The following is a 26,632-nucleotide window of genomic DNA, read 5'->3' as shown; positions in this document are numbered from 1 at the left end:
TCATCATAATCGCTGGACGCTTTAGAGAGTTCAACTGTGACGAGCTTGCAGAGCATATTGTTCCTCTGAAAATGGAAAAAGGAAAAAAGTCAACAGAGGGGCCACAAAAAATATAGGAAAGAAGCAAAACCAGAAAATCAAGAAGGAAATTCACCTCCACAAAGTCCTTTGGCCATAAAAAGGGCTCAGAGATATGTTCCGAAGTGGCCGCAACCGCTCCGGATCCACAACCCCCCAGGACAATGTCTCTCTGTGGCGCTTTTGGGGGTTTCTGAGTCTTCGCCTTCCCCTTTGCCGAAGTCGATTCCGGCTTTTTTGGATCCGAAGACTGACTCGAAGAGGTCTTCTGCCTCTTCGGATTCTTCTCGGCATCAGACGCCGAGCTGGTGGCTCTCTGTTTCTCCGGCTCCTTGGATTCGGAGGGTTTGCGACCTAGCCTGCTTAGCATGTTCACTGCCAAAAAGCGAGAAAACAAAGTTAGTTTTCGCCGCTAAAGCAGTAAAGCATAAAAAAGAAATCCTCACCCTCAGTCTCTTCGTCCGAAGACGAGGAATCGAACACGAAGTCACCCTTGACGAGCTCAGATTCCGAATACTGTTTCCTAATCATGGGAATCTTATTGAGCTCGCCCTCGAGCTCGTCCAACGGTTCTACCTGAGGATGAGGAATTACGGACTTCGGCCCTCTCCAGGAAAAGTCCGGAGCCGCTGTCCTATTGTAAAAAAAGAAACGATTTTGCCACTTCGGCCATTTGGTTTTACAGAATGCTCTGAAGGGCTGTAAAGGGATCAAGTAAAACCAGGATCCCTTTCTCTTAAACTGAAAGAAATTAAGGATTGCCCTCAGAGACAGATCCTTTTCTAGTCTACGCAGCTCGGCAGCAAAGGCCGATAAGTGCCTCCAAGAATTTGGAGTCACCTGACCTAAAGGAAGTTGAAAAAAATCAAGAAGCTCTACAAAGGCAGGGGGAAGAGGGAAACGAAGCCCGCATTCTAAGCAGGCTTCGTAAACGGTGGCATAACCCTCCGGCGGCGAGTTAGCCCTATGAATGTCGTCGGGAATCACCACTAACCCCCCAGGAAGAAAATATTTTCCGTGTAAGGATATCACAGTATCCTTACTCAAAATGCTGTGAAAATATTCTATCGTCTTCTCCCCGGACCTTTTCCGGCCAGAAGACCCCTTACCCCCCTTCCTACCACTACCTGATTCAGAAACAGATTCAGAAGAAGAAGACATGATTCTTACTCTTTGATGGTCGAAAGCCTCTGAAGAAATTCTTGAAGAAGCGGAAGAAAATTTTACGAAAAAGAGAGAGAATACAGAAGAAATAATCGCAAAAGTATTCCAATGATGAAGAGAGGAAATATTTATCAGATTCGCAAAGGCATTTCAAATTCGTCGCACCGTTTCAAATCCCACTTTTTCTGGATTCTCTGGCCGGATTTGCTGTCACATTTAATGCAGACACGTGCAGAGCACGCCTCCTGACCCCCTTACAAAATGCCGAAGTGATTTACTTCGCTTTTCGGGGGGGTGGTGATGGGGATACGAACTAAACAACTAAACAATAATTGCGAGCCCAATAGCAGTGACTGCCCATCAGCCCAAAACCCAAGAAAGAGTATCAGTTCGGCACAACCAAAGAGTTCGGTCACAGCCTATAGCTCGGTAGTATCAGTTCGGCACAACCAAAGAGTTCGGTCACAGCCTATAGCTCGGTAAAAGCCGACCAATCGAGCTCAACTCTCAGATCGGCAAAAGCTGATCGGCAAAGTTCAGCAGTTCGGTCTCAGTATTCGACCGAACAAGGAGATAGTGGACCCATGCAGGATCTCCACGACCTCCATTACACCCACGATCTATTTAGTGGTATTAAGCAGTTATCAACCCCACTACTAGGGCTGCAAACCACGATCTTAGTTCGAATGTATAAATAGAACTTAGATCAGATAGACAGGGTTAAGCTCTCTAGATCCTGAATCTTATAGCAAATCAGTATTGTAATCTGTAAGCGAGACCAAGCAATACAAATTTGTCCTCTCTTCTTCCCGTGGACGTAGATTTACCTCAGTAAATCGAACCACGTAATTTTCCGTGTTGTGATCGTTTATTACTTGCATTTATTCCCATCAAAAATTCGCCACATCATCACACTTCAACAAATAATCTCCTTATTCAATTAATTATGTTATACATTTATATTAAAGCAACACAACGAGGTAGCTAAATCGTATTATTGTCTTTATTATGTTTGTTGATTTCCCATTGCTTTTTCTTTGATCTACTTTACCAATGAATGGGAAAATAATTTAGTTAAGTTCGTAGATAATAAATCATCGAAAAAGTTTCATAGTCAATTACTACTACCTAACCACATAATCCAATAGATCTAGCTATCCATGGATGCAAAATAAAGATCAAGCATTACAATTGAAATCTTTGCTTATGTTGAAACTCTTGCTTTCATAACTTCATATGGCCCTTTTCCAAGTTAAAGACTAAATAGAAAGATGTAAAATATGATGATAAATTCAAAAATTTGAAGCATGCTTAAATATTTCAAATAATTGATAGAAGATTAAATAAAAAGCATATTTCAAAAGACACAAATTAAAATATAATCAAATTTATCGCATATTCCATATTAATATATGTGTGAGTTCAAATAAGAACTCTTTAGTATTTTAATTCTCGTGATATTTGTAATTTTGATAGAAGTTGATTATTGTGGTAATTAAATATGATAATGAAATGAGGAAAAAACGTGAATCAAAACGTTAATGCGTATCTTCTTGAAAAATACTCTGAAAATAGTGAAGATATCAGTATATACTTGCATTGCATATCACAGACAATGAAAATCAAGATATAGATTTGCTTCTCTTAAATCCCCATTGGAACTTGAAACATGTGAAGAAGAAAAGCATATGCTTATCAACTCCTCCATGATTTTTACTCTTTCTTTAAGGGTTAATAACATTTTATCAAATGTACCAACTTTGAACATATTTCCTAAAATGTCACTATACAAATATTTCTCCCTCAATACATGAAACGATGTTGTTAACCAAAAATTAGAAAAAGTGTAACTTTTTTGGGCCCCCAATTTTTATTTTCCTTAATAATTAGGGATACTTTTTAATACTATAAGATAAAAATTGGAGATATTTTTAAAAATTAAAAAATACTTGGAGACGCAATACACATTTAACATGTCTTATCTTTTTGTTATAACGACTATGTTCTACGTGTCGAGGAGGTAAAAGAATTTCACCTCAGACTACGACGAGATGTAACATATATCTGTCAATTATATAACGAGATGTTTTATGGAGATTGTCGAAATTTTCAGACATATGATGAATTACACCAAAAGTTTGGAACTTAAAACACTATTAAGCCTCAAATAAAATAGAAAATCCACTGCAATGGCTGGACAAATTGAGCTCCCGACAAAGTTGAAATCTTTGCAAAATGATTGATCATAACCATCAATAATTTGCAGACAAACTATTCAAATCAAACACTAGTATCAATAATATGCAAAAACCCAATATTGATCTTTTTCCCTTCACTAACTGCCCAACATGGGCAACAGACTCTTTGTCTCCCTAACAAATTTCAATTTCAAGTCAACATATCAAATTAGATTTAGATAAACTCATTATCATTGCAGCTAATACATTGCACTAATAATTCACATACATTTGCTCATAATCATCTTCAATCATTATCCTCCAAGTTGCTAACCACCATCTTCTCTATCAAATAATACATGCCACACTAAAAAATTCATGTCCCTGCATATTTGTCTATATATGCATAGGTACAACATAGACAAAGACAACACACAAACACAGACGACGATATGGCACAGGGAACCATCATCTCTGAACGAGCTAAGCTCGTGGCATCGTTGATAGTTCTGCAGCTATGCTTTGCCGGGTTTCACATAGTTTCAAGGGTTGCTCTCAACATTGGTGTTAGCAAGATTGTGTATCCTATTTACAGAAACATTATTGCATTGATATTGATAGGGCCTTTTGCCTACTTCATGGAAAAGTGAGTTTCTTAAACATTCTAAATGTATAATTATTATCTACACAAAACGTTTCCTAAATATCTTACACAATCCTCATCTACAGGAAGGAGAGAACACCTCTCACATTCTCATTGTTGGCTGAGTTCTTCCTACTAGCATTAGTGGGGTGAGTTCAACTAAGCATCAACACGAGCCATCTCGTTTTTCAACTACTTATCTCATCTTCCTATTAACAAAAAAATTGGTGTTTTCTCCTTGCCAGAATCACAGCAAACCAGGTGTTCTACATACTAGGTTTGTACTATGCATCACCAACCTTTGTATCAGCACTGCAAAACACAGTACCGGCACTGACCTTTATCATGGCGTCTGTTTTGAGGTAACAACAGAACTCAAATTGTAGTAAATTTCAAATCTAGAGGGAGAGAGAGATCAGATAGGATGAGGCTGAGGGCTTAACTTTGTGTGATGGTTTCAGGATTGAGCAAGTGAATGTTGCGAGGATGGATGGTTTAGTGAAAGTTCTAGGGACTTTGGTGAGCATCGGAGGCGCTACGGTTATCACCTTGTACAAAGGACCACTAATTTTGAATGGAACTAATCCATCAACAGAGAGTTCAAACAAAATGCAAAGCTGGGCATTGGGTTGTATATTTACCTTTTGCCACTGCTTATCCTGGGCTGGATGGATGGTCCTTCAGGTAGGATGATCTAACAATGCAACAAATTCAAATTCCATATCTTATACTTGTAAATTAATAATGCATCAGTTTGAATGTAACAACTAACTAGGCTTCTTCATGTGTAGGCTCCTACAGTAAAGAAGTACCCTGCCAAACTCTCACTTACATCATTCACACTCTTCTTCGGATTGATTCAATTCCTATGCATAGCTGCATTCACAGAAAGGGATCCAACGCACTGGAAAATAGTGTCGGGGGAAGAAATTTTAACCATCTTATATGCTGTAAGACTTTACACCGCTTTATTTTATTGTCTACATGCTATGATAATCACCTCATAAATCTCAACTATCTACCAATCATATACATATTGCAGGGAATAATATCATCAGGACTTGTCATAGTACTACAGACCTGGTGCATTCAAAAGGGTGGTCCAGTGTTCGTGTCCAGCTTCCAGCCAGTTCAAACAGTATTAGTTGCCGGAATGGCATCCATAGTTCTTGGTGATCAATTATACGCTGGAGGGTATGTCCTCAATTTTAATGTCAAAATAATTCAAGGCAAGTAAAAAAAGTGAATCAAATAAACAATCTGACACTTTCCCCACTCTTGCAGAGTCATTGGAGCTACACTAATCATGACTGGCCTGTATCTAGTTTTATGGGGTAAAACAGCAGAAGCAAGATATCAAAGCCAACACAAGGAAGAGACTCTCACAAAACATCTATTAGATGGTGACAACAGTAGTCAAGAGTGCCCTACAAGAGCTGATATTCCGTAAAAAAATCTGTCAGCAAATTTAGAGCCTTCACATGCTGAAAGGCTCACAAGTTATAGGTCATTTCCTGTATAATGTCCAAAACAGGCTCAGCATAAAAAATATTAACACGTAGATCTTCACTTGACTTGTTCAATTTTCCTTGACCTCCACATTATCAAATATAAAAATTAAGCACCAAGTGGAAGCAGACAAAAATAATACTACCATGAACTGAAAAAAGACACTGTGTGTTGAAAGTGTAAAATATCTTTCAGATCTATCATAAGCTGTTACAAGTAAGGACATGAAAAGGCAGTGCTTTTGTTTTCAACAAACAAGAAAAGTAAAGGAGGCCTAGAAAGATATTGCTCAAAAAACAGAATAGATAGCATCCAGCAATCTCACAATAGCAGCAGAAGGGAATTCAGTAACATAATATCTGCCCATTCTAAGAAACCAAATTGAAAGGCAGTGAAATAGTACATAACAAATAGGTAACACCATTCACTAGAAAAACTAATGAGTCAACTTGGAAACAGCCAAACAGTCACAAAATTGAGTAAAACTAACACAAAATATAGCAAAAGATAATAACTGAAAACAAACCCTCCAGTAGCCAATAACTTTAACAAATGACCACAGCTCTACCTCACGGTAACTATGTCATCAATCTTCAAGATCATCCTGACACACTCTGAAGCCAAGGAAATTGCACTTGTGCTCACTAGCAGGGGTTGCACTACATTCTCCTCCAAAATGTTGGTGATCTGTCCTTTCCTCACATTGATCCCTGCATTGATTTCACCTTGTGCGTGCCTGTTCCTCAGCTCGGTGACAATGGCGATTGGATTCAACCCAGCGTTCTCAGCCAACGTGTAAGGAATCACCTCAAGAGCTTCAGCAAAAGCTTTGATACAATACCCTTCCATTCCCTGGAGTACCTTAGCCCAAGCACCCAACTGCCTCGAAAGCTCTATCTCAGGTGCTCCACCACCAGCAATCAGAAATTTCTTGTTAACCAAACACCTTATCACACACAAAGCATCGTGCAAACTCCTTTCAGCCTCATCAAGCACCAGATGATTTGAACCACGGACCAGCACACTCGTTGTCCTCCCCATGTCCTTAATTCCCATAATCTTCACAATCTTCCCACCATCTCCCAGTGGCACCTCCTCCACAATATCAGCAAATCCCATCTTCTCAGCACGGAAGTGCTCGATGTTAGAGATTGGCAGGCAGTTCAAAGTCTTGGTGATGAACTCAATCTCATCCCTCTCAATGTCTTTAATGACTAGAATCTTAGCCTTAGCTAAGTAATGCAACGACAAGTCCGTGACAGCATCCCTCAAGATACTCTTCTGAATCAACAACACGTTGCACCCTGTAGCTTTTATCTTCTTAATCATCCCCAAAATATAATTTCTCTCCTCTTTCAAAATCCTATCCATCTGTGAATAGTCCGACACCACAATGCTCTGCTCTATATCAGTTTTAGGTGGGGATATCTGAAACTGTATCACACCTATCTTAGCATTTTCCACTCTAGTGGGGCCACCTGCAGCATGACTCACCTTCTTATCAAAAACAAGCCCATTCACCAATTCAGTGTCATCAACAGTCCCCCCTAGTTTCTTCACTATCTTAATATCTTTCAAATCAACTAAATCAGGCTTCTCAGAATCCACAACAGAAAGCACAGCATCAACAGCTAAAGGCGCCAAAAGAGTAGAGTACTGGGAGACAACCTTAGAGTTCAGCGACGTAGATGCAGATTTCACGAGCGAATCACGATCCGAGAGCTCCACGGGAACGGCGACAGCAGACAAAATCTCGACAGCCTTAATCGAAGCCTTGTGAAGCGAATCGGAAACCACGGTGGGGTGAATACCGGAGCTCAATAGAGTAAGCGAGGCCTTGAGCAGCGCGCCGGCAATGACGACGACCGTGGTGGTTCCGTCTCCGGCGACGACGTCCTGAGATTTGGAGAGCTCGACGAGGAATTTGGCGGCGGGCTGGAGGACCTCCATTTTGTTGAGGATCGTGGCGCCGTCGTTGGTGATAATGACCTCGCCGGAAGCGGTGGAGATCATCTTGTCCATGCCCTTGGGACCGAGGCTAGTCCGCACGGCGTTGGCCACGGCCTCCGCCGCCGTGATGTTGGCCATCCGGATGTCATCTTTACGCTTGTTGTCAACGAAGGTCTCTGTGGGCTTTGCCTTTGACACAGCCGCGGACGCCATTGAATGGGTGTTGAGAGAGAGCGAGATTTGATGTGTAAAACCCTAGAGAGAGAAAGCGCGATGGAGGGTGAGGCTGTGAGTGAAAGAGGGTTTTCTAGTGAATTGGAGATGCGCTGTGCGATATATGCAAATTCAAAATGGAGTGAAAAGGGTTTTTTCTCCTTTTTCAATATTTTCTATTTTTAATTATTACTACTATTTACTTCAAATCATTCTGTTTTTCTCTACAAAAGCTAACCTTTTGTCAAATAGAGTATCGATTTATGTAAAACTCATTTTTTTATTAATAATAATACTTAATTAGATTCTTATCTTCTCTCTATTTATTTTGTGAACAAATCTCATTATTTTCTAGTATTTCTTCTTATTAGTATCTATTTATTTTTATATATAGAAACTATTTTGGTCCACTAAATATTAGTAGTATTTGATTAGACGAAAATGTTTTTATCCATCTTAATTGTGAGGACATTATCTGATTGAAATGTATGAAAGCTAACACATCCCACCTACAAGTTAGTATCTGGAGCGATTTCAACTCGGAAAACTCTCGAACAAAAACAGTACTCCCTTTTCTTCACTGAACTTTCAATTCAATGCCATCTAAAATAATTTTCGTTCTCGGTCATAAATATAATCCTATGAAAAGTTGTTGTTTCGATATCAACTACACTAGTTGTTGCTACAAGGACATGGAGCGGATGCAGAAGGGGAAGGACATGAAATTTGCTTTGATAGTGTAGTGATTGAAGACATCGTCATGAACCACCGACGCATATGTGCATTACTCTACTACTCAATCGAATCCTAAAATGCATTAAATCTTGGATACAAACAATATCATTTTCTTTTATGTTGTACTATAATATTTTATCGTTTGGCCTATTCTTACTTAATATCATAATCCATTCAATATCGTTTTCACGATCATATTATAACATTTTCTTTGTTTAGAAGTATCATGTAAACGCAAATGCGATCTCATTTTTCTTGTTCAATCCGGCTTTAATTTTATTATTTATGTGAGTGAAAATTGTCAATGACATAGAATCAAACTAATACTATATTAAACATAACAAATAATGTTAAATTTAAAAATTTTATATCTATTTTATTTATCAATTATGCATAAAATATATTAAATAAATTTAAAAAATTTTGGGTGCACAAGTGATCGAGAAGAAATAACCTCTTACCTGAGAGCATCCACAACCGTGCTCTTGCCAGCGGCACGGTTGTGGGTCCGGCCCCACTTTTTCTGCCTGCTCTCTGGCAAGAGCACAACACCCACAGTTGTGCTCTTCCGCAAGGACGAGCACAATTAATTTAAAATTCAATTAAACAAAAACATTTCCATAATACTAAAATTCATTAAAAAAACCTAAATAATATTACAAATGACAAATAAAATAAAAAAGACATAATTAAAATGCTAAAAATTAAAAATTACATAATTAAAATACTAAAAATTAAAAAACTACTACTCGTTGCCGAATATCGTCCACATGTGTTTGATTAGGTCTTCTTGTAGCTGAATGTGGGTTCGGGTATCGCACATTGTGTGCCTTGTCTCGATCCTCTGGCCAACCGTCGTATGCTCACATCGGCATGGGGGAGACCTCGATGTTGAGCTTTCGGCTTCATCCTCGTCGTAGAAGCTAGCCGCCCTCGGCCCTTCGTCGGCTATAATCATGTTGTGTAAGATAATACACGTGAACATGATGTCGGCGATATTATTCACGTACCACAGCCGAGCCAGGGCCTTCACAATGTTGAATCGGGCTTGAAGGACCCCGAAGGCTCTTTCGACGTCTTTCCGCACGGACTCTTGACGCTGCGCAAAGAGAACCCGTCTCGGGTCGTGCGGGTTGCTGAGCATCTTCACGAAAGTCGACCACCTTGGGTAGATACCATCGGCGAGATAGTAACCCATGTGGTATGTAGTTCCGTTGACGGTGAAGTCGATCGCCGGTGCTATACCATTCATCACATCATTGAAGAGGGGTGACGAATAGAGCACGTTCAAGTCGTTGTTGGCTCCGGCAACGCCGAAATATGCATGTCAAATCCATAGGCGGTGGTCGGCGACCGCCTCAAGGATAAGTGTTGGGCCGCCGCCTTTGTGACCGCTTAAGTGTTGCCCCCTCCAAGCAGTCGGACAATTATTCCACCTCCAATGCATGCAGTCAATGCTGCCAAGCATTCCGGGAAAGCCATAGACTGATTCGTGAAGACGAAGCAACCGTTGGCAATCATCGGTTGTGGGTACCCGAAGGAATTCATCCCCGAAGGCTGAACGAACGCCCTCGCAAAAATTCTTTAGACAAAGGATTCTAGTGGACTCACCGATATGCAAATACTCGTCGAAGATGTCAGCCGTTTGCCCAGTAGCGAGTTGTCGGATGGCACATGTACACTTCTGCAACGGCGTGATACTTTGCCGGCCGACTGCATCTGGACCTGTTTGGAAGAATTCAACACGTGCGGACAATGTGTTGACAATTCGCATAAACAAGCGCTTTGACATGCGAAAACGGCACCTGAAGTAATCTGCCGGAAACCGCGGCTGGTCGGCAAAGTAGTCGGCAACGAGCCTTTCGTGGGCTCCCTCCCGGTCCCGATGGATGTAGCGGCGAGTTGATCTAGTTCGTTGAGGAGGAGGAGCGGGGGTATTCGATGCGACATATTCTTCGTAAGCGGCACGATATTGTTCGTAGTATTCTTGTTCTTCGCGCTCCGCTTCCGCCATGAGATGGGTGAAATCCATTTGCAGTTTTGAGTGAGGGATGAATGTGTTGATAGTTTGTATGAGAATTATGAATGAGAAATGATTTGATGCGATAAATGGATGATGAATGTGTGTATTTATAGATGATTTTGGGGGAAAAAAATTTAAAAAAATTCCAAAAATTTTAGAAAAACGGGCAAAAAACGGCAATATTTTTGGGATTTGGAAAATATATTTTTTTATTTTTTTATAATTATTTATAATTAAATAACGAATTTTAAATAAATAAAAAAAATATTTAAAGGCAACGGCTATGCCGTTGCCCAATCGCGTGCCGTCACGTCACCTGCTCGCTGGCACGGCGCAAGCGCAGTGGCGGCGAGACACGTCTGTGCCAGCGGCGCGGACGGACGCGGGTTACGATGCCACTCGAGCAGCGCCGTGCCAGCGGCGCAAGCACAGCGGCGGCAAGACACGTCCGTGCCAGCTGCGCGGACGAACGCGGGTTACGACGCCACTGTTGCGGATGCTTGTAATCCTTAAACCCTAACCACAACTCCCACACAGCATCAACGCCATGTCTTCTCACACACAGCACACACTGCTCATCGCTTATTAGCAACCCTTTCTCCTCAATGCTCGCCCAAAATCTCTTCAAGCCCAAGCTCAGAGCCATGTCTCTGGCTCATCTTACATGTCCCACAAAATCCTGGTCCTCCGCCGTGACGGCGTACCGCAGGCTTCACAATTTGTACCCGAGAACTCAAACTAGGAGGAATCTTCTAGCAGGCTTCTCTTTTTCCTGCTATGCTTCATCATCATCATCATCATCATCATCATCATCATCTTCGTCCAAGTCTTTTGTTGTGGTGAGGCGCAGCAGAAACGCTGCTTCTACGTTTTCCTCTCCGCACTTCTATCAGCGCAGTTTGAGCTACGGGAGATTTGTCTACGACGAGTATGCGTCGGAGGAGTCCGACTGCGAAGTCCAGTCTTCGCCCAAGCAATCGGTAAATTTGGCGCTGATTCAGATTCTCAATTTCTTTTGTTCACCGATGTGGAAATGCTGTTCTTTTACTCGTATTGTGTGTTTTCCCCTTTTCTCTTTTTCTTTCTGGGAATTTTGTAATTAAATTATTCTGTCTTAAGGACAAGTTAATTGATATTGAAATTTGATATAGTTAATTTGGATAATGGAGCTCGAATTTTAATTGATATTGAAATTTGATAATTAAGTTTGTGATTCTTTTTATATATCATTGCCAGGGTGCTTCCACGCTCGATAATGTTGAAGATTGGCAATGGAAGTTGACTATGTTTTTGCGCCGTGAAGACGAGCAAGAGATTGTTTCGCGAGAGAAAAAAGATCGGCGTGATTTTGAGCAGCTCTCAGCTCTTGCAACCAGAATGGGGTTGCACTGGTACTTGAAGGATATATATTTTATATATCTGCAACCTCACACTTGTTATATGCTACTATATGCATTGATGTTTGTTTGAGATAGTTGCTAAAATGAATATGCACGAAAATAGATCCTTGAACTTTCATAGTTTCTGTCGTAAAGCTCCTTAAGTTCTCACTTGGCTCAGTTAGGTTTCTTGAACTTTGGGTTCTCACACTTTTAGCATTCTCAAATGACTGCCATAGTTGGACCCAATTATGACAAAATAACAAAATTAAAAGACCTTCATGAACTAAATAAAAGTTTGAAGACCTAATGACATGAAAGATGAAAGTTTCAGAATCTAGTTATGCATGATTCTTTTCTAAAGGTCTAATCACAGAGAAGATGCAAGTTTAAGAATCTAGTTAAGCATGATTCTTTCTAAAGGTCTCTTTTTTATTTGCAGTCGTCAGTATGACAGAGTAGTTGTGTTCAGTAAAGTTCCACTGCCAAATTATAGATCTGATTTGGATACAAAGCGTCCTCAAAGGGAGGTATACCTTATTATATTAAAAAAAACTTTCTATTGATCATTTCTTTTGTTTCTTTTTACTATTCTAAAAACATTGATAGTCTCCAAGCACCTCTCTGAGAATAGTTTGGTTATGAGCGGTTCTACAACATCTCAACCTAATTTATGACTGAAGCTGGAAACTACATGATTTGTAGTTAACAACTTAACATACATATGTGTTTCTTTTGGCAGGTTCTGTTGCCATTTGGGTTGCAAAAGGAAGTAAATTCTCATCTCAGGGCACACCTTGCTAAAAAGGCTGTAAACAAAGAAAGCCTTCATAATGCTTATCCAGCATCCAATGTGGGTCAGGGTCAGTTAATTGATGAAGGACTGGAGGAGCAGGAGGCGTCCTCGACCAAAAGTGTTATAGCCGAGAGGGTTCTTCAGCGAAGGAGCTTGCAGATGCGCAATAAACAACAAGATTGGCGAGTTAGTGTGATCCAGATTTCTGTTATTTTCTAGTTATATATGCGTTACCATACCTATTGCTAACTTGCTAAATCTATCTTCAGTTCACTATTTTATAGTTGCTCTCTATCATACTGTGCTGGTGTCAGAGATTGATTTTCTAATAGTTGAATTCCTATTCCAATACTCCCTCCGTCCCATAAAAATAGTCTTTTTTCTCATTTTGGCCCCTCCCACAAAATTAGCCCACTTCTATTTTTAGTAAGTTTTTCTGTCTTATGAGGTGGGCTTCATTCTCCATTAATAATACTTCAACCATTTTTTCTTTCTATCTATCTCCTACTTTGCCAATTGCGCATTAAAACCCTTTCCGTCCCCGAAGTCTCCATTTTTATGGGATGGAGGGAGTATATTAATACGAGAAAGTATATAATTATAAACATATATGGCTCTGGTCGGCTGACAAAAGCATGTGTATTTGATGGACTTGATTTACTCTTTTGCATGGTACAGGAATCTTCAGAAGGTCAGAAGATGCTGGAGTTCCGGAAAAGTCTTCCATCTCATGAAGCCAGAGAAACATTATTGCGCACTATTTCTCAAAATCAGGTACTGGATTGAATTGATTAGTCTTGTTATGTGGCAATTCATTTGGCTTATGTTCTTCGATGGGTTTCAACTCTGTGCATTTTGAGTTTCTCTTGCTGACTCACCTCATCCAACACCTCTCAAGCTACCAAATGAGCACATATAAAACCCTTAGGTATTAGCTAATGTCATAAAATGGATCTTCGTATATTATTTAACATTGATTTGTCAATTGATATTGATCTTTGGTAAAGTAACAACAGTTACACGATTGTTCTGAGGCCAATCTACCATGTTCATATTAGATTTTTAAGAAAAGTAATTTCAACAGGTAGTTTGGTAATTTCTCTGTTGCAGTGTATGTAGTGAAATAAGGGGTATGTTCTGCTTAAAACTAGTTTTAGGCTCCACAGTAGAAAAAGGGTGGCATGCCGGTAGAGGACTAAATAAAAAGAAGGTAATATGAGCTTGATGTGGATCTGGGGCGTGGGGTAGGGCAGTGTTTAGGAGGGTGAAAATTTTCAGTTTTTGGTGCCATCGCTAGGACTTTGGTGCTTCACTCTGTGCTGTTCCTGGTCTCTCCATTGCTTGAATCAATTCTGTAGGAATTTAGTGGATTTATTGTAGAAGTGCTCAGTTATTTAGCTGTTGGCTAATTAAAAAATGCCCTAGAATCGTTTTGGCTTGTACAAAGACCTTAGTTGTTACTACCCATACTGATACAGACTGCTGATCCCGCCTAATTCATAGTGTTACTCGAGCCCAGTGATACTCAATAGTCAATTCTCACTGGAATAGTTGTTTGAGTCATTGTGACTAGTGGTTATTGGACAGTGCCTTGAGCTTCAGCTGTTCGAGGGACAGTGACACAGTGACTTGAGCAGTTGAGCTTCAGGTAGTGCCAGCCAGTTGAGCCACCCTTGACCTGAGTGACTTTGGTGGAAATCATGGTACCAGAGTCCGGATTTACTATTAAACGTTGCTGCATTATCTGAATAGATATTTCCATTAAATCTTTTGCTTTCATCCAGTATACATTGTTTGATATTTTTTGCTTTTTTGTATTATATTAATTTAATAAATTTGCAGATAAATTGCAAGTATCATCTAGCAATAGTAATCTGCCTGCATGACGACTAACATTTTTTGCCCATTGATCTATGAAGATTTCTCCACTTCTTTCTATATATATAAACCTTAATATATGCCCTCGAAAAATCCTTGACAAGTCTTCTCTCAAGAAACTGTGTCTAAGTTCTGTTTCTTCTTGACTCTTGAGTGCAGAACGGTAGAAGATCTACATGATTTTGCTTACTGAACTTGGTTGCAATTTGCTTTTGTAGGTTGTCGTTGTCTCTGGCGAAACTGGCTGTGGGAAAACTACCCAATTACCACAATACGTCTTGGAGTCAGAAATTGATGCCTCTGGAGGAGCTACATGTAGTATTATCTGCACCCAACCTAGACGAATTTCTGCTATAGCTGTTGCTGAGAGAGTAGCTGCTGAGCGTGGTGAAGAAATAGGGGAATCTGTAAGTCTCTTGCATATTCTGATTGAAAATGTTCTCTTATGTTTGTAGCATATATATAATATATTTACTTTATAGGTTTAATGTAACAGTTCTCAGTACGGATATTTATTTGAATCGCACACTATATGTTATAAATGTACAAATGATTTTCTATTGCGTCTGAAGGTTGGTTATAAAGTTCGCCTTGAGGGAATGAAAGGAAGAGATACTCGTCTCCTTTTCTGTACTACTGGCATCCTTTTAAGGAGATTATTGGTGGACAGAAACTTGAAAGGTGTAACTCATGTTTTCATTGATGAAATTCATGAGCGTGGGATGAATGAAGGTATTTCTTTGATTGCAGTTTTCTCTGTATTAATGAATTTCCTTATTTATGTATTCTTTGTTTTCAATGTCGTCCATTCCGTTGCAGATTTTCTTCTAATTGTACTGAAGGATCTTCTTCCTCGCCGACCAGAACTAAAATTGATTTTGATGAGTGCTACCCTAAATGCTGATCTTTTTGCTTCTTATTTTGGTGGAGCTCCAGCTATACATGTTCCTGTGAGTTGGAATTGTTTGAGTTCAAATTCCTAATTTCATGTTGCTTAAATGTACTCTAATTCACAAAGTAGTACACTAAAATTTAAATTTTATGAAAGGACTTTCTGCTCTATTCTAGTTATAAAGTTGCTTTGCTCTCTTGTTGCTTCCCTATATAATTTCATATTTTTCGATGGATACTACCCGCACACTTGCCCCACCCCTTCTGATCCAATAGTTGATTCAGTATTTTGGTCTATTATCAGGGATTTACATACCCTGTTCGGAATTACTTTCTGGAAAACATTCTAGAAACGACTGGGTACAGATTGACACCGTATAATCAAATTGATAACTATGGTCAAGACAAATTGTGGAAAATGCAGAAGCAGGGTCTCAGGAAAAGGAAGACACGGATAGCTTCAGCTGTTGAGGTATATTATTATCGTAAAACTAAAATCAGATTATGATTCTATGTCGCCTAACCTTTTTACTGATTCTGTTATGGATTGTCTTTGAATTCTTGAAACAGGAAGCTCTTATGGCTGCTGATTTTAGGGAGTACAGCCCCAGAGTTCGGGAGTCACTCTCTTGTTGGAATCCTGATTCAATTGGCTTTAATCTAATTGAGAATGTGCTCTGTCACATTTGCCGCAAAGAAAGGCCTGGTGCTGTATTAGTATTTATGACTGGTTGGGATGACATAAATTCTTTGAAACAGCAGCTTGAAGCTCATCCACTATTGGGAGATCCAACCAAAGTTTTGTTGCTTGCATGCCATGGTTCCATGTCTAGTGCAGAACAGGTTACTTCATGGATCCTTGCTGTGTAATAGTTGTTAAATTATGAGTGCACATCATCACTCACATGTTGCATATTTTTATGACTAATAATTTATGCTTAGTGTTGAGGGCACTTTACTGAAGGGTAGATCTAGGACATACAATTATGGGTCTCTCTCACTCTCACATAGTGAGGTTGCTTGCCAGGGGATTGATGGAGGATGTTATGAGCTGTTATAAATAGCTTAGTCATCTTAAACAGCGCCAGTTCATTTTTATTCTTTATATAACATTAATTTTGCTCTTTTTGGAGAACAGAAATTGATTTTTAATAAACCTGAAGATGGAGTCAGGAAGATTGTTCTGGCAACCAATATGGCTGAAACAAGTATCACAATTAATGATGTCGTTTTTGTGGTTGATTGTGGGAAAGCAAAAGAGACTTCTTATGATGCTCTGAATAACACTCCTTGTTTGCTTCCATCCTGGATTTCGAAGGCTTCTGCTCGCCAGGTATATGCATTTCTCAAGATTTTGAATTAGCTCTTTGATATGAAACTGTTTAAAGAAATATATGCATTTAGAAAGCAACATGGATGATTTTTAATTTCATGTATCAGAGGAAAGGTAGAGCAGGCCGTGTACAACCAGGAGAGTGCTACCATCTATATCCTAGATGTGTGCATGATGCCTTTGCAGACTATCAATTACCAGAACTTTTGAGGACACCTTTACAGTCTCTTTGTTTGCAAATCAAGAGCTTGCAACTTGGTAGCATATCAGAGTTCTTAGCTAAGGCCTTACAAGCACCTGAACCGCTCTCAGTAAGCTTAATTGTCCACCCTCCCTTATATGCAACTCATCCTTTAACCATTGGCTGTGCATTTTCACCCAAGTACTGTAGCTGCCTTATAAGGTTTTGTCTTTTATACATGTATATTTATTTGATTCTCAGGTTCAAAATGCTGTTGAGTACTTAAAGATGATTGGGGCTTTAGATGAAAAAGAAAATCTGACAGTGCTTGGTATATGTCAATTTTTACTAATTGTGTACATTGTATTTCTGATAAGAGCTTGCAAATATCCGTTGCTTTCTGATGATGATATGCTTTCTTATTCCAGGACGCCACTTGTCGATGCTTCCAGTCGAGCCAAAGCTCGGTAAAATGCTCATATATGGTGCTATTTTCAATTGCTTGGATCCAATAATGACAATTGTAGCTGGTCTAAGTGTGAGAGATCCATTCTTGATGCCATTCGACAAAAAAGATGTAAGTAGCATAACAGTTTAAGTCGTGTGCTTTAGTTGATTTGTTAGTAGGGATGAGCATTGTGCATTGTGCATTGTTAGAGCAAAATAGTAAGTCCACTCAGTGCAACTGGTTTTGCGATTTCTATTGAAAAATATTTGATGCGCTTCCAATTTTATAAGAATCCTTCTCCTCTTTAGGGAATAGGGACCAGTTACTCGATATTTCTTACTCTTATTCAATATAGATCTCCTAGTTTTGAGTTACTTGATGGCTGATAACTGTAAGTGTGAACAACTCCTACTAAGCTGTTCTCCAATCTCCATATGCAGGTTCGTAGTATTTCTTTATATTCTTTCAGAAGAATGTCTCTAAAAATTGGCTGTTGATATGTATAGGCTACTTAAGTACACACTACACAGTTTTATGCTCTGTTTGGTCTGTGCTATGTCTTGTCTCTCAATTAATGCTAGACCTTTAGCTTCAACATTGTAGAAAATAGAGTGAGGATTGATTGATTTTTCAATTCTGAAGGGATATATTCAGGATGCATTGAGTTAACCTTTGTTCCAAGCACAATGAATAACTTGGTAATCTCTTTTGACTCTTGCAGCTTGCTGAGTCTGCAAAGGCCCAGTTTTCTGCTCGTGGCTTCAGTGACCATCTTGCACTGGTCCGGGCCTTTGATGGTTGGAAACATGCTGAAAGGGAGCAGTCTGGCTATGAATATTGTTGGAGAAATTTTCTATCTATGCAAACTCTGAGAGCCATTGATTCTCTAAAGAAGCAGTTCTCTTATCTGCTCAAAGATATTGGTTTAGTTGAAAATTTTGAGAGTTGTAACACGTGCAGTCACGATGAACATCTTGTTCGTTCTGTTATATGTGCTGGTCTGTTTCCTGGAATATGCTCTGTTGTGGTGAGTAAATCATCATTTTTCTGTGTTCTCATTTCTCAAAACCAATTGTATACTTAAGTGAGGACACTGAGAATGTGAGTTCACTTGGGTTAATCTCTTAATAGATTTATTTCAACATGGTAATAAGGATGCATATTTTTCTCCACATCTTGTTTATGCTAGGTTGAAGAATTTTTTAGAAAGCAAGAAATATCCAATGAATGCATTGTTTGGTTGCTTTACTTTGATATAAACATTTAATTTTTTCTGATGGCCAGTTCTTGTTCATTGGCTCATAGTTTTTGGCTGCATTTTTATCGGGTACTAGTGTTGTGTGTTAGAACTAATTCAAAGTATATTGATCCAGAACAAGGAGAGGTCAATATCATTAAAAACAATGGAGGATGGTTCGGCGCTGTTGCATTCAGTAAGATAGTTCATCACATGTCACTAAATGCTGTATTTTCACGTTTGTCATGTACTAATGATTCCACACGTTCTTGTTCAGAATTCTGTGAATGCCCAGGAAGCCAAGATTCCATTCCCATGGCTTGTTTTCAATGAAAAAATCAAAGTCAATTCAGTATTCCTTCGAGATTCAACTGGTGTATCTGACTCTGTGGTTCTCTTATTTGGAGGGAATGTTTCTAGCGGCGGACTAGTAAATCTATGCTTTCCCTGTTTCTCATAATTATGCTTTTCTCATGATTGCCATTTTCTCAGCTATTTTCATTATCTTTGTAGGATGGCCACATGAAAATGCTGGGTGGATACATGGAGTTCTTCATGAAGCCAGAGTTGGCTACTATGTATCTTGGCATAAAGAAAGAGCTTGGTGAACTTGTTCAAAAGAAGGTATATATCCGTCTGTTATGTGTCTTGCTCATTGTTGGCATATCTAATTATCTGTGCCTTGTTGTTTTCCTTCTTCGTTTAATCTCATGCTTATACGACTGCAGCTCTCGAACCCAAAGTTGGACATAAAGAGTCATAACGAGCTTCTAACAGCAGTGAGATTGCTGGTGTCAGAGGAGCGGTGTGAAGGTAGATTTGTTTTTGGGCGGCAGCTTCCAACAGCCTCGAAAAAATTCGAAAAGGAGATTCAATCAGGTTCAGCCAACGTTGGAGGTAGTAATGCAAAATCTCACCTCCAAACCCTGCTAGCTAGGGCAGGACATCAGCCGCCTTCCTATAAGACGAAAGAATTAAAAAACAACAAGTTCAGATCTACTGTTATGTTCAATGGTCTAGATTTTGTTGGCCAGCCTCGCGGTAGTAAAAAAGAGGCAGAGAAAGACGCAGCTGCAGATGCTCTGACGTGGTTGACTGGCGAAAGCCAATCGTCTCAAAAAACCGTAGAGTACATGTCTGCCATTCTGAAGAAAAGCAAGAAAAACAAAGATTATTCTTCTACAAGGTGGCAGTAGTTAGTTCCTTGTAGGAAGCATATTTTGATGGAATTGGATCAGCACACCACCATGAACAGATGGTCTCCATAGTTTTATTGTTTCAGAGCAATATCGCGCCTTGGTTTCATGCAATTACAGGAAGTAGTCGACGTTTTGCTGGTATAGAAGCTTTTGATTCTTACCGGGTGGCTGCTCTTTAACACAGCCAGACAGCTGATTCTCTAACATTTTTGATGCAGCAGCCTTCCCCCATTATCTGTATATATTACTTGAAGTGGATACAACGACACCACAAGTGAGTTCTTCCATTCATAGGAAAAGTCCTCTTGCCTGCCTTGATACATTCACGAAGTTGGTGATTTACGTTTCTTAGATTAATCGATCAAGTAAGGTGGAGTTACGGCTATCTCAGTGGTCAGTTGTATTATATAGGATTTCCGTAGTATGAAAAGATTAAAAGGTGAATAAGGCAGCATATTTATCATAATTTAGTTGATTCATTCCTATCAGTAATTGAGTAGTATAGTATGTAATGATTTTGACATTCGGTATTGCCATATGTTGGCATCATTATCAGAGTTATGCCCGAAACACAGGTAGCCATGACCGGTTTTCCTGTTTATATTAATGTTGAAGAGTTATACTAATAGTGATTCGTATTCATTTTTAGAAGTCTTTGATGGCCTCTTGCAATTTTGATGTTGCAGGTTTTAAAATTGCCACACTTTTATTGAATTTTGTAGATTTGCATTCTTTGGTCTTTTAGAATGATTTTAAGTTGTCTAGTTAGTGTAGATTTGGGGTGATTATCTAGTGATAGATAAGAGCTTCTAGGAATATAAAATTTCAATATATTTATAAGTCTGCGTTTGCTTTGAGGTACTGAGAAAATGAGGAATAATGGAAGTGTAATTTAATTATTGGAACATCATTACATTTCAATTTAATTTACAGATTCCCATGCACCAAGAAAAAACCCTAACTAACTATTACAAACAAGCTCCATGGCTTCCAATAGAGTTGAACTAAACCTAAACAAATCAACACTAACATCTTGTTCATCCAAATAAATCGAACGATAAACATTCCATCCCTTATTATATAAACTTTGAAGATCAAACACCTCACTCCCAACCCCATATTTCTCAACCAACGAGCTCTCCCTCACTTCCACCTTATACTCCAAATATCTCAAATTCATATCTCTCGAAGAGTTTTCGAAGCAATCCTTCGCATTAAACTCCACACCAAATGGCACAATCTGCACCACAATCGCATTTTCGGGAAGAAAAACCATGTTGGTCATTCCGGCACCATGCACTGCCACCATAACGTCGAAGTCATTCACAAATCTCGCCACCGATGAAACATCCCCTCCCATTTCCCTCATGCTCACGTTGAATCCAACGCTTCGTGCCAGCTCAGCCACTTCGTATTCGTTCCTCAGGCGCCGTGTCCTTTGCCTCGAGATGATGAGCAGGCGAGGGCGCCGGCTCTTGTTCTTGCAACCACCGACAAACCCCCTCTCCAATTCGTAGGTGGTTTTGAGAAATTTAGTGAAGTGAGTGATTGAATAGTTCGGTGAAATCGATTTATCTATGCTTAACACTTTGTGAGATTTGAGCCCTGCGATAATTCTTGGGAAACATAGGACCTCATTTTGGTTGGCCATGTCGATAATTTCGTATTTTGACAACATGTTTAGGATTGGTTTGTATTTGGAAATCCACCAAGGATTCATGTCAACTACGAGGAAGATTACCGTCGTGTTGAATTGTCGAGAGGTCAAGTAGAGTGGGACGAGCACGTCGGTGAAGTCGTGGAAGGGGTTTCCGAGGTAGCCACCGGTGGAGAAGACGACGGCCGGGTCGGTGAATCGCCGGGTGCAAGTTGGGGTGGTGTTAGGGTTTTGATAAGTTATGTTGATATTTTTGATCATTTTCATTATGCTTTGCTCGAAATTTCGGGCGTAGGGTTTGAGGTTCCAAAAGGAGGTTGTGTTGAGTTGTTGGGTTGTGGGTATGAATATGGTGGATGAGTTGGCATGGACCCTAATCTCACCATTTATTTCGTACACTTGTGATCTTGAATTGGTTAGGTTTTGAGTGATTGGTGGTGTTACACTCTCCACGGAACTATCTGAAATGAGGAAAAGAAATTATAGCATGTTATAACTAGAAGCACTCCAAAATCATTAGATTCATTATTTCAATAATACTCGTTTCAAAATTAATACTACTATGATATGAGGGGATGTATTCAAGTTCAACATGTAAATATTGTCCAAACATTCAATCGAATCGCAGCCTCACAATTTTGTCATCTAATGGTTAGATTAATATCACGTGTCATTTACAATGTAGATTTTCATTCTAATAATGTACACCAACTAATAATGCACTCCCTTCATTCCATAGTAATGGAGACGTTTCTTTTCGACACGGAGATTAAGAAAATTTGTGTTGGATGAGTTAAGTAAATGGAGAATAAAGTGGAAAATGAAAAAGGTAGAGAGATGAAGAGAGAAAAAAGTAAGGGGGAGTAAAGTAGGTGTTAAAAATGTGTTGACTTTTACTAAAAAGGGAAATGACTCTATTACTATGGAACGTATCAAATGGCAAAATGACTCTATTACTATGGAACGGAGGGAGTAGCATTATAGTCTAATAATGTAGATTTTCATGCTAATAATGTACACCGACTAATAATATAGATTTTCCATCAATTAATGTAGCTCGGCTATTTTGATCACAACAATTCAATTCAAGGACCCAAGGGTTGTGATCTGTTTGAAGCTTAACACTAAAGAGCTGTGAGGACCGTAATACACCCCTATGATATGAGAGATATATAGAATTTACTAAAAGAAATAAAAATAAAAATTTGACCTAGCCTTTTGTAATAAAAGAAGAATCTGGCCTATGCCTTCTGTTTAGTAGACAATCCGACAAACTATTCTTGTAGCAAAAGTTGCCATGATACTCAGTCCAGAAAAGAAAATTATCCATTTTCACTTATAATAATAAGGTTTACACAGCTCATTAGTCACATATTTGAAGTGACTCCACTAAAATCACAATATCCACTACACAGTTAATTATTTTATTAAAATTTGTGCTGTCTATAATAATATGATAAACTTTTCGTGGACCAGATGATGTACATGTATGGTAAGCTCTCAAGATTTATTTTTTTTGTGAAAAGAGACAAAATTGTTTTAATGATGTGGTTTGACTATAAAGATGTGAGGTGCCGGCTACCATTTTTTCTAATTAAGTGGAAAAGATGATTAATTAATTTGTCAAACAAAATCCCCTTATTTAGAGTACTTCCGACAAATAAAGACATTAAATTGGTTGATATCACTCATACAAACAAAAGAGTTAATTTATATCAACGGAAAAAATCATTTACAAGCAATCACAACTTCAAATATAAACAATTTACGAAATAATAATCTTAAACAATGAACTAATTATTGAATTAAGTCTTACATGATTGTGGTGGTTTGTGTAAAAATCATGGATTAAATATGCCCGGTCAATGGATTTTGACCAAATAATAAATGTGACGAGACATTTAATTTTGTGAAATTAAATGACATAGCGTCGATCTACATTTTACGTAGATAAATGTAGTATATTCACTTTCTCAAATCCGATTTCCGGTGAGTGAGAAATAGTGGATTAAAGTTGGGCATAATTAGCTTTTAATTAAAGCTTGGAGATGGAGCTTAGGGAATAATTAACTAGTGTTAATTATCCCACATTGGAGGATTAACACATCTTTAATGTGTATAAATTAAGTGACTTTATGTTACTTAATAATTATAGTGGACCAAGATGGGTGAAAGAGCCCACACGCGCGCGCCGCCGCCGCCGCCCGCCCGAGCCCGTGCCCGTGCCCGTGCCCGTGCCCGTGCTCGCGCTCGCGGTCGCGGGCCGCGGGCCCGATCTCGATCTCGATCTCGATCTCGATCTCGATCTTGGACTTGGACTTGGACTTGGACTTGGCAATTGGTCTTTGGGCTTGGTGCTTGGCCCACGTGAGAAATCCACACGCTCCACACACGGGTGGCACATTACAGCCACACGCCTGTAACCGACGTCAGTTACGTTTTTGCCATGATGAGCCTTCAATGGCTGGTTGACCCTGCATGGTGGTTGGCCTATAAATAGGCTAGCCATACCACTGCATTAGGACACACACCTACAAGCATTCTCTGCATAAGCTCTCTCCCTCTCCCTGCATTGTCTTTCTGTCGAAGCTCTGCCCTCTCCTCCATCCAGTTCGCCGGAGCTCTGTTGATTGCGGTGCTGCATCAATAGAGACGTAGCCGTTTTACCTTTGGGGACGACACGCCAAACCGAAGAGCACTACCGGGGCTAATCACACTGGTTTAGTAGTTTCGATTATACGTTGTATTTTTAAGTTCAGTTCTTCCTTTCCTTTCTTTTGGGTTGTATTACGCCCGGTAGTTATCTTTGTAATCCCAGAAACCAACAATCGCAAGACGAGATAGCTTGCCTTTGAAGGAATTTGAACTTCTAAACTGAACTAAAACTTTCGAAATATTAAACACCTTTTGCTGGAGATGTCGACGGAATCCAACACTGCTGCTGCCAACGCCACCGCCGCCATTCCCTCCACCATGGCGACCACTGGACCGGTCAACACTTCATCGATTCCCTCGATGATGCCAACTCCTGGCTTCCCAGCCGCTTCATCCACCGTCCCTTGGGTTTGGGACAACCCCTTCGGGGCGTCCACTGGTTCCACCTTTGGTGGTTCGGTTGGTTCCACTTTTAGTGGTTCCTTCGGATCCTTTAATGGATCGAGTGTTGGTGCCTTCGGGCTCAATACTAGTGTTGGATCTTTCGGGATCAACACGAATGCTGGGGCCTTCGGGTCTCATGCGGGTGCTAGTCCCTTCGGGGCTGGTACGACCATGGCGGGCTTTATGCCCAACATGAATGGTGGGGGCTCTATGCCCAACCAAGTTGTTGGCTCCTTCGGGGGCAACGGAATTGGTTCCTTCCAAGGACCAACTGCGGCACCTTTGGCACCAAGAATGATGCCACCTGCCGAGAAACCACCCAAGTTTGGAGGATCAGACTTCAAGAGGTGGTATCAAAAGATGTTGTTCTATCTGACAACATTGGGCGTCGCCAACTTCCTCACGGAGAACGAGCCGCCCGCGCCAAGCGACCAAGAGACTAGGCTCGAAGTCATGGCGGACTATGAAGCTTGGAGAAAAGGGGATTATCTATGTAAAAACTTTATTTTAAGTGCATTAGATGATAGCCTCTATAATGTATACTCCAATGTAACCACATCTAAACAAATGTGGGAAAGCCTAGAGAAGAAATATAGCATAGACAATGCTGCAGGGACTGAACAGGTTGTAGCATCCAAGTTTATGGACTACAAGATGGTCGACTCTCGACCCATCATGGAGCAAGTCCAAGAGCTCCAAATGATCATCCACTCCTTAGTGGCTGAAGGGATGACCTTGCCCGATAAGTTCCTAAGGTGCACGATCATTGACAAGCTCCCTCCAAGTTGGAAGGACTTCAAGAGTTATCTCAAGCACAAGCGAAAGCAGATGACCCTTGAAGACTTGATCGTGAAGTTGCGCATTGAGGCCGACGTGCGCAAAAGTGATCAGAAGGCTAAAGGCTTCACCCCAAATGAAGCCAAAGCCAACCTGTTGGAGCGGGGCGGTCCCTCCAACAAACGCCCTCGCCCAAACCGTCCAAATGACAAAGGGAAGGGAAAGCAGCCTTCAAGGAAGTTTGAAGGCGACTGCTACAAATGTGGCAAACCGGGCCACTTTGCCAAAGACTGCCGCAGCAAGAAGAAGAAGCCGGCAGCCCACGTCGTTGAGAAGGAGTTCAAGGACTGGGATGAGAACGACCTCATTGCAGTGGTCACTGAAGAGGTTAACCTTGTTGATAACAAGGGAGGCTGGTACATCGACACCGGCGCTACTGCTCATGTTTGCTCCGACAGGAGCAAGTTTGCCTCCTACACTGCTGTTGAAGGGAGGAAGATCAACATGGGGAATCAAGCATCGTCAGAAGTCCTCGGCGTTGGCAACGTGATTCTCATGATGACGTCTGGCCTAACTATCACTTTGAAGGATGTGCTGCATGTCCCGGACATCCGCAAGAACCTAGTGTCAGGATCAATACTAGTTAATAAAGGGTTTAAACTTGTATTTGAGTCCGATAGGTTTGTCTTGTATAAGTTTGGAAAATCCATCGGAAAAGGTTATGTAACCGATGGGCTTTTCAAGCTTAGTGTAGCAACTCGAAGTGTTGCGAAGCCATTGGCCAATAAGAATAAAGCATCTACTTCCTCTTATTTGATTGAGTCTTCAAATTTGTGGCATTGTAGATTGGGACATGTAAATTCAAAAGCCATTAAAAGATTAGTAAATTTAGATTTACTAAAGGCTAATGAATTGGATATCCAAGATAAATGTGAAATTTGTCTTGAAGCAAAAATGACTAAGTTGCCGTTTCACTCGGTTGAACGAAGCACAAAACCCCTTGAATTAATTCACACGGATGTATGTGATTTAAAGATGTTGCAAACTAGAGGTGGTAAAAAGTACTTTATCACTTTCATAGATGATTGCACAAGATATTGCTACATTTATCTTTTAAGAAGCAAAGATGAAGCAATAGAGGCGTTCAAAAATTATAAGAACGAAGTTGAGAATCAACTTGGTTGTAAAATCAAAATGATTCGAAGCGATAGAGGAGGCGAATATGTAGCCCCGTTTGAGGAGTTATGCAACGCAAGTGGTATAAT

The 26,632-nt window shown here is 40.0% G+C and overlaps 4 protein-coding genes across 7 annotated transcripts; 2 read left to right on the top strand and 2 right to left on the bottom strand.

Annotated features, from left to right (window-relative positions):
- The first annotated feature begins 3,725 nt into the window (after positions 1 to 3,725).
- LOC121752926 (WAT1-related protein At3g18200) lies at positions 3,726 to 5,645 on the top strand. The gene is made up of 7 exons (XM_042148029.1): positions 3,726 to 4,065; positions 4,149 to 4,211; positions 4,308 to 4,424; positions 4,524 to 4,746; positions 4,854 to 5,012; positions 5,105 to 5,256; positions 5,347 to 5,645. Exons 1-7 carry the CDS (start codon positions 3,872 to 3,874, stop codon positions 5,510 to 5,512), a joined length of 1,074 nt encoding a protein of 357 aa, XP_042003963.1. The 5' UTR covers positions 3,726 to 3,871; the 3' UTR covers positions 5,513 to 5,645.
- A 211-nt stretch (positions 5,646 to 5,856) lies between these two features.
- LOC121752925 (T-complex protein 1 subunit delta) lies at positions 5,857 to 7,843 on the bottom strand. Its single transcript, XM_042148028.1, has one exon. The coding sequence runs from the start codon at positions 7,732 to 7,734 to the stop codon at positions 6,136 to 6,138; it is 1,599 nt and encodes a 532-aa protein (XP_042003962.1). The 5' UTR covers positions 7,735 to 7,843; the 3' UTR covers positions 5,857 to 6,135.
- Positions 7,844 to 11,028: 3,185 nt separating this feature from the next.
- On the top strand, positions 11,029 to 20,485 carry LOC121752055 (DExH-box ATP-dependent RNA helicase DExH3-like). 4 transcript variants are annotated; one of them, XR_006040238.1, is made up of 20 exons: positions 11,029 to 11,472; positions 11,729 to 11,883; positions 12,314 to 12,401; positions 12,614 to 12,853; positions 13,346 to 13,441; positions 14,764 to 14,952; positions 15,118 to 15,277; positions 15,365 to 15,495; positions 15,741 to 15,908; positions 16,007 to 16,279; positions 16,575 to 16,769; positions 16,877 to 17,080; positions 17,212 to 17,281; positions 17,379 to 17,527; positions 18,120 to 18,425; positions 18,772 to 18,831; positions 18,913 to 19,065; positions 19,149 to 19,259; positions 19,364 to 19,972; positions 20,056 to 20,485. XR_006040238.1 is itself a non-coding variant. In XM_042146938.1 (19 exons), the coding sequence occupies exons 1-19, from the start codon at positions 11,098 to 11,100 to the stop codon at positions 19,829 to 19,831; spliced, it is 3,591 nt and encodes a 1,196-aa protein (XP_042002872.1). In that variant the 5' UTR covers positions 11,029 to 11,097; the 3' UTR covers positions 19,832 to 20,485. The 4 variants fall into 4 exon arrangements, 2 of the variants coding, with proteins under 2 accessions (XP_042002872.1, XP_042002873.1); XR_006040237.1 differs by having other exon boundaries at positions 20,053 to 20,485; XM_042146938.1 differs by having other exon boundaries at positions 19,364 to 20,485.
- A 310-nt stretch (positions 20,486 to 20,795) lies between these two features.
- Positions 20,796 to 21,752, bottom strand: LOC121752693 (alpha-1,3-arabinosyltransferase XAT2-like). The gene has a single exon (XM_042147797.1). The coding sequence runs from the start codon at positions 21,750 to 21,752 to the stop codon at positions 20,796 to 20,798; it is 957 nt and encodes a 318-aa protein (XP_042003731.1).
- Between the last annotated feature and the right edge of the window lie 4,880 nt (positions 21,753 to 26,632).

This window comes from Salvia splendens, chromosome 10 (assembly GCF_004379255.2).
Source record: "Salvia splendens isolate huo1 chromosome 10, SspV2, whole genome shotgun sequence".
NCBI lineage: Eukaryota > Viridiplantae > Streptophyta > Magnoliopsida > Lamiales > Lamiaceae > Salvia > Salvia splendens.
This window is presented reverse-complemented; position numbering and strand designations above follow the sequence as displayed.

Excerpts from the sequence above, each read along its gene's own strand:
- LOC121752926 (XM_042148029.1), top strand. The coding sequence starts at position 3,872 with ATGGCACAGGGAACCATCATCTCTGAACGAGCTAAGCTCGTGGCATCG. Across the intron at positions 4,212-4,307 it reads TTCCTACTAGCATTAGTGGG|AATCACAGCAAACCAGGTGT; the intron begins GTGAGTTCAACT and ends TCTCCTTGCCAG. Across the intron at positions 5,013-5,104 it reads TTTTAACCATCTTATATGCT|GGAATAATATCATCAGGACT; the intron begins GTAAGACTTTAC and ends TACATATTGCAG.
- LOC121752925 (XM_042148028.1), bottom strand. The coding sequence starts at position 7,734 with ATGGCGTCCGCGGCTGTGTCAAAGGCAAAGCCCACAGAGACCTTCGTT.
- LOC121752055 (XM_042146938.1), top strand. The coding sequence starts at position 11,098 with ATGCTCGCCCAAAATCTCTTCAAGCCCAAGCTCAGAGCCATGTCTCTG. Across the intron at positions 17,282-17,378 it reads AGAAAATCTGACAGTGCTTG|GACGCCACTTGTCGATGCTT; the intron begins GTATATGTCAAT and ends TTCTTATTCCAG. Across the intron at positions 18,426-18,771 it reads CTGGAATATGCTCTGTTGTG|AACAAGGAGAGGTCAATATC; the intron begins GTGAGTAAATCA and ends ATATTGATCCAG.
- LOC121752693 (XM_042147797.1), bottom strand. The coding sequence starts at position 21,752 with ATGATCAAAAATATCAACATAACTTATCAAAACCCTAACACCACCCCA.